A 7,661-nucleotide genomic window follows, 5' to 3' on the forward strand; every position below is an offset into this window, starting at 1 on the left:
AGTCCCATTTCCAGCAGCATAACTCCAACCCCATATCATTGAGTAATCATGATAAATTGCTCATTTGGCAGTAGACAAACACTTGCCATTATATCAAACAGAGTTTTAAGCTATATGGTTCATTAAATGAAGATTAACATTGTCTTCATTTTTGAGTTGCCATAGTATGCAATAGACTGGTATGTCTTAAGGTCAATATTTGGTTAAAAAAAAAAAAAAAAAAAAGAAAGAAACCGCTTTCTCTAGAAACTCCTCAGTCAATCATTGTTTTGAGGTTTGGAGGCAATACAATGCTTGAAATTGCCCCAAAAAAACAGACAATTTCATACAAAGGTGTATACTACATTCTTCAAAGACAAAGGACAACTGACTCTAACAAGGACAGAAAGAGATGACACTTTTGACACAGAAAAACAAAAAGAAAAGATTAGAGTTGGAAAAGAAACAACAGATAATTGGAAAAGAGTATTATGGATCTTTACCCCATTGAGTTTTGTGGAATTAGCAAGACTGTAAAGGGTGTGAGAATTTCCCAAAAAAACAGCCACATCTATGACAAGGGTTACAGGAAGAGTGGGGTGAAATGTCACCTATGTATCGGGACAAACTGACAGCTAGAATGGCAAGGACCTGCAAAGCATTGCTGCATGTGGAGGATTTTGATGAGAACTCAAAAGTAGTTTAAGTAAAAAAAAAAAAAATTCACATTGTGATCAGTTGAATGCCACTTTGGTGAATAAAAGTACCAATTTCTTTCCATAAGAGAAAAATCTGTACATAATCAGTGTATATTTATATTTCAGACACAGTGGAAATGCATGAAAACTCCATGGGAAAGAGACATTAAAATAAATGGAAAATGAATGAAAAAAGGAAAATAAAAAAGCAAATATACAATGCAAAAAAATAAAGTTCAGTCCAAACAAATAAGGGCTTGACTTTTTATTGTAAATTCTTGATTTGTTTGAGTTTTAAATTCCACCACACACAGTGGAATAAAATATAAATATTTTAAAACAATAACAAAAATATGCAGTCTAAATTGTGTTTGTGAATGTATGGGATAGATTTACATGACAGGCAGAATGCTCATAGAATCTTTGTAGTGAGATTGTGGTGTGGAGGGATAGAGAAACAGAGAGAAATAAGCAATGCGTCTCTAGGTGTTTCTTTGAGGGAGGCTGCAGTAGGATGCAGGGCATCAGTAAGGCCCAAGTAGCAATTTGTCCCAACAAGGAAGTGTCCTCTCCTCTCAGATTAACAATATAGCCCACCAGCAGTCCTGACTTCTGAATTAGATCTGTGAGAGTGAGCAGAACCACACATTAAGCTATAGGTTTCCAAACACTTTAGGATTCTTCCACCCAAGTTTAATAGATGTGCTTGGGAGAGATTTGAAACACAGCAATTAGAAGCCATTGAACATTAGTATGCATATAAACAGCCCAGAGGACGATCCCTTACAGCAGTCAGATAAAGACTAAACAAAATGATTATAGTTTCCTTAAATTACGGTTTGACCTTAATTGATGTAGGACAAAAAACAATATGCTTGGTTAAAATGGAAACAATGATTTTTTTGTGTGCCAGACAAATAGAGATACAGAATCTTTTCCAGAATCTCCAAAATGTAAGCATTAATCAAGTTTGTATAGAGAGGCAAACATTAAATACAATGTACATAAACATTCTGTGTGTTAATGGTTGATGTGAATGCCAACAGTGATATTACTGATGCTGGTAAAAAAATAAAATAAAAAAAAATGCACTTACGTCATCAATGTCCTCATCGTCATCACCAATATCATCAAACTGAATCTCATCATCGTCTCCAGGTCCAAATGTGTCTGTTTCATTGATTTTAGCTGCAGAAAAACAATGGGAAAGAACAGAAAGAAAGAGGGGACACACGAGTCAGCCAATGTGCCTTCAAAATAAATAACACTGAGGTACAGCCTCTACAATCCTTGGAATGTGGGTAAGCTGTGAGGGCTTTACCATCTGACATTTATTGTTGAGAATGGTTTGTTTTAGATCAATTACTTTTGTTCTTTAATCCCCTTTTTTCTCCCCAATTTAGAATACCCAATTCCCACTACTTAGTAGGTCCTCATTGTGGCACGTTCTCACCTCAATCTGGGTGGCAGAGGACAAGTCTCAGTTGCCTCCGTTTCTGAGACAGTCAATCCACGCATCTTATCACATGGCTCGTTTTGCATGACACCACGGAGACTCCGCATGTGGAGGCTCATGCTATTCTCCGCAATCCATGCACAACTTACCACGCGCCACATTGAGAGCAAGAACAACTAATCGCGACAAGAGGAGGTTACCCCAAGTGACTCTACCCTCCCTATCAACCGGGACAATTTGGTTGCTTAGGAGGCCTGGCTGGATTCACTCAGCACACCCTGGATTCAAACTCACGACTCCAGGGGTGGGAGCCAGCGTCAGTACTCGCCGAGTTACTCAGGCCGCCTAGATCAATGACTTTAAGCAAAACTGGTCAACAGATGCCATAAAAATATTTCATTAAAGCCAGTTTTAAGACTCACCGTGCTCAGGAAGCTCTCCGTAGGCTTTAAGACTGCGGGCCTCATCCGCATTGTACTTCAAAATGACATCTGCTTTGTTATCCTGACAGAAATATAAGAGGTGGTCATTTCAAGGACAAAAATAGAAATATTTTTATTACCTTGATGGAAATTGCAAAAACATATACCTGGTAATCTCTAAGACCAACAAGGATGATGTCAGATGTATTGATCCAAACCTGAAAGAGACAGGAGAATCTGTTCACCACTTGTGCTACAGAGAAAATGTTTAAAGGGGACCTATTATGCAAAATTCCCTTTTACATGGTGTTTGTACATAAATGTGAGTCGGCAGTGTGTACACAACCACCCTACAATGTTAAAAGTCCACCAACTCCTCTTTCTTATATTTCTATAAATCAAAAACAGTGTGTCAAAATGAATGGTTTGGTTTCTGCTCTAAAGAGACGTCACATTAGAGCAGGCCTCGCCCACGACTGGTGACGGATTCCACCCTATTATCATAGATCCTCCCCTGAGTGATCTACAAACAGTCTGCCATTTTTTTCCACACTGGAGCAGCTACAGTGATAAGAATAATGTCTCAGCTTCGTAAGTGTCATAAGCGTTCTATTGTTGGCTGTAAAAGTCAACATAAGATTCTTCATGTACTCCCGGCATCTGAGCAGCTCATTTGCATTTAAAGAGAACTTTTGATTCCACCCAAAAAGAGGCATTTACAACATGGTATAATAAATGATCCGTGGGGTGTTTTGAGCTGAAACTTCAGATACATCTGGGGACACCTGAGACTTATATTACATCTTGTAAAAAGGGCATAACAGATCTCCTTTAAAGCCCACTGTAAAACAAAAATGGGCTGAAGTAATCAGACATTTATTTTTATTTTTTTATAAATTCTAATCTCTTTAAAAAGAACCAGAGGAATTAATGAACTCATTTGGAAGAAGCATTTTTAATACTTCTGTATGACATAAGCATCAAATCAATATGCATTTTTTTTCTCTTCATGCAACACGTCTTTTGTGAAAAGCAGAGCTGTGCAGAATTTTTCAATTAAGTCATTTAGATTCATAAGCCTACAGATGTGACAGCACTGATCATCAGTATTGTACCTTTTTCCGGAGCTTTCCTCGTATGTGGCAAAGCCGTTTTACACCATCGAAGCACATGGCCTCTAGCCGTCCATTTCCCAGCATCTTTATCACCTGAGCATATTCTATCAAAGGGCATTAGATGTTAGTTGACTGCTTGGATGATCAGCTTAAGTTTATATCATCCATCCATCTACCTATACACTGTATATACACTCACTGAGCACTTTATAAGGAACACCTGTACACTTCCTTATTCATGCGAATATCTAATCAGTCAAACATGAAGCAGCAGTGCATAAAATCACAGAGATATGGGTCAAGAGCTTCAGTGAATATTTCACATCAACCATTAGAATGGGGAAAATCTGTGATCTTAGTAATTTCTACCCTAGGATGATTGTTGGTGCCAGATGGGCTGGTTTAAACATGTCTGTAACCGATGATCTCCTGGGATTTTCACGCACAACAGTCTATAAAGTAGGGATGTAATGGTTTCAAGGTTTCGCTATATACCTGGGTTTTAAAACGGATGGTTTTCATACGGTTGAAATCTTCTCATTGGCGGCATTGCATAAATATAATGAACTTTTCTAAAATCCAAATCAGTTTAATTAAGAGACATTTACACAGCATCATATCAACTTGGTGAGATAAAATAAATCTTTAAATTGTGCCTTCCTCATGTTAAATTAGACGGTCACTCAATATTAAAGGTGACGTGCAGGTGTCACAAGCGCAGCACGAGCACATCACAAGTGCAGCACGAGCGCATCATACAGACATGTCAGAGTCTGAACATTTATTTCCGCCGACAAATCAGTTGAAGTCCGCTGTCTGGGATTGCTTTGGTATGTTAAAGACACACAAGGCACCATCAATGCTGATAGTCAGGGCCGTAGCTTGTACGGTGAAAGGTAGTAACGATTCTAAGGGCCTAAAGGTCCAGGGGGCCCCACAACAAATTCTAAACTATATTTTTTTTATAGGAAAAGGGCCCAGGGCAATGTACAGTCAGGCGGCCCAGATTATCTTGCTGCGGCCCCGTTGATGGTAACCCAGATGGGTACTCAGCTCAAGAGGGAAACTTGCACCACCTCCATGAGCACCATCCCATGGAATTTGCAGAGATTAATGTAAGTGGAAATACAGTATACAGGATAACAAATTATAGCCCCTGTTTCATAAAAACACCGGATTCAATGTAGTTTTACATGATTTGTAATGACTAGGTAGGCTAAAGTTATGTTTATGCTTTCTGCTACATTCACAACTGCAGCAAACGGATTCAAGCACTCGTTCAACATTACCAAGTGCCAACTGTTTGTTAATTTGCCTAAGAGCAACACAACAGTAGGCCAACAATTGAGACTACAGATAATATTTTTTATTTGTAAAACATCGCACTAAATAGGGTTTACAAAGTGCATGGCTTTAGGGGTGCAGGACATTTAAATTGAAAATGTGGCAGAAAATAGACAGTATTGGACAAAATGCCAATAAATAGGTATTGTTTAGAATTAAACTAAAATAACAAATGCATATCTGAAGTGTTAACCAAGGCAATAATTATTACATTTCATAAATCATAAAATAACAAAATATATTTTTACTACTGTACATTTTGCAAATATTTTTTTTTTTACATGTGATTTTGTTTTTTATTTGTTTTACCATGACAAATTAAGAAAGTGTCCTGATGTTCAAGATCAAAAGTTAAAGGATTAAAGTTGAAGACATCCAAAATAAAGTTCAAGAATTGGTTATAATTGAAATATTTCTGTGTGTTTATCAGACATATTTCATAACCAAATATTAAACTGCAAAAATATTATCAATGTAATTCAATACCGTGATACTGGGGTGCACGGCAGTTCTGCATCCGGAAAATGCCTTGTTGATGAGAGAGGTCAATGGAGAATAGCCACACTGGTTCAAGCTGACAGAAAGGCTACGGTAACTCTGATAGCCCCTCAGTACAATTGTAGTGAGCAGAATAGAATCTCTGAATGCATGTCGAACCTTGAGGCAGATGGGCTACAACAGCAGAGGACCACATCAAATTCCACTTCTGTCAGCCAAGAACAGCAAGCGGAGACTGCAGTGAGCACAGGCTCACCAAAATTGGACAGTTAAAGACTGGAAATACGTAGCCTGGTCTGACGAATCTCGATTTTTGCTGAGGTACACATATTGTAGGATAAAATTTTGCCACCAACAGCATGAATCCATGGACCCAACCTGCAGTGTAATGGTGTAGGGAACATTTTCTTGGCACACTTTGGGCCCGATAATACTAATCAATCATCGCTTTAATGCCACAGCCTATTTGAATATTGTTGCTGACCATGTGCATCCTCTAATGGCTACTTTAAGCCTGATAATACACCAGGTCACAAAGAAAAAGTTGTCTGAAACTGGTTTCATGAACATGACAATGAACACTTTTCTTCAGTGGCCTTCCCATTCACCAGATCTGAATCCAATAGAACACCTCTGGGATGTGGTTGAACGGGATATTCGCAGAATGAATGTGCAGCCTCCGCTGACATGATGCAATCATGTCAACATGGACAAGAATCTCAAAGGAATGTTTCCAAAATTCATGCCACGAAGAATCAATGCTTTTTTAAAGGCAAAGGGAAGCCCTACCCCTAGTATAGTGTTTCTAATAAAGTGCTCAGTGAGTGTGTATTACTGTACATATACACAGTAAAGATAGACCCAAACTATTTCTGGATATGAATGACGTCCCGCTTGATGTTCTTGACTGCTTTTTGTTAATGTTCACTTACCCTGACCATCCTCCTTGAAAACCAGCTCTCTTTTCTCAGACTCATTCTCATTCTTACCACGTCTCCGATTCTTACCTCCTTTACCTGAAGAAAAGAAGTGAAGACTAAGTATTCTCTTGTTTAATGATAACAAGCAAAATCCCTGGTAAATTATATCTGTAATACTTTCCGATAAGATGTAATTTGTTAACATAAGTTAGTGCATTAGATTTCATGAACAAACAATGAACAACATATTTTTAAAGCATTTATTAATAGCTAATCTGTTAATTAATTAAAATACATTAATAAAGTTCATTATGTCATATTAGTTCATAGTGCATTAATTTATCAGAACTAATACAACTTTAGAATTTAATAATGTATAAATAGATGTTAAAATTAACATTAAGCAAGATATTTTTTTTTATTTTGACAAAAACGTTAGTAACATACAATAAGCTAAACTTTTAGGTGAAATGCGTTACACTTTTGTGTATTGAAATGGTATTGTACTAAATAATGTTTCTAAAGTGTTGTTTTTTTAAAATACTATAATTTATTGCAACATTGACCAAATAAAAGTAATAGGGAGCCATAATGGTCATGCTTGTGGCTTTGCAATGAACATAGCTATTAGGAAATAAACAGGTCTTCTTTTGTACACTGGCACTTACACATTTATTTAACAATGCATTTTGTGATTTGGAAACTGTTCTCTTAAGTCTGACAAAGACGAATGAGAAACATTGATTGAAATATCGCAATATATATTAGTTTTGAATCGCAATTCAATCATTTTGAAAAGCAATCCACATATGTCAGAACCATTGATTAATCTCTTCTTTACGTGGTAGATGATCAACGGCGGCAACAGAAATTGCTATAGGAACTGAACATTTCAACATGATCACCGCATGTAAGGGCTGGCAGATCAAACTCATGGCATGGATGGAGCGCTGTGGCAAGTCACGTTGCCGCATTGCTCGCAAAGGCCGGGTGGTTAGCTTGAGAGTGAAGCTACATAGCTTCCAGTTAAAAGCAGTTCTGAACAATAAGATATATCACATCTCTCTTACCTTTATTCTTTGGCATGTTAGTTCACAAAATCTGCGATTTTAGTTCAGTGACGTCGTGTAACAGTAATATACAAAAAAACAAATCGTGGTTAGCGTCAAATTTCTTCACTCTCCTTGCGAATCCTTCCGCTATGAGCACCAATCTACGCATGCGCATCA

The 7,661-nt window shown here is 37.5% G+C and overlaps 1 protein-coding gene across 1 annotated transcript; it reads right to left on the bottom strand.

The window, feature by feature from the left end:
- Window positions 1–935: 935 nt before the first annotated feature.
- Window positions 936–7,660, bottom strand: LOC127638376 (eukaryotic translation initiation factor 1A, X-chromosomal). Its single transcript, XM_052119873.1, has 7 exons — window positions 7,503–7,660; window positions 6,445–6,528; window positions 3,671–3,774; window positions 2,723–2,773; window positions 2,556–2,637; window positions 1,774–1,865; window positions 936–1,300 (listed from the first exon to the last, which is right to left on the bottom strand). The coding sequence occupies exons 1-7, from the start codon at window positions 7,516–7,518 to the stop codon at window positions 1,295–1,297; spliced, it is 435 nt and encodes a 144-aa protein (XP_051975833.1). The 5' UTR covers window positions 7,519–7,660; the 3' UTR covers window positions 936–1,294.
- Between the last annotated feature and the right edge of the window lies 1 nt (window position 7,661).

This window comes from Xyrauchen texanus, chromosome 4 (assembly GCF_025860055.1).
Source record: "Xyrauchen texanus isolate HMW12.3.18 chromosome 4, RBS_HiC_50CHRs, whole genome shotgun sequence".
NCBI classification, from domain to species: Eukaryota; Metazoa; Chordata; class Actinopteri; order Cypriniformes; family Catostomidae; genus Xyrauchen; species Xyrauchen texanus.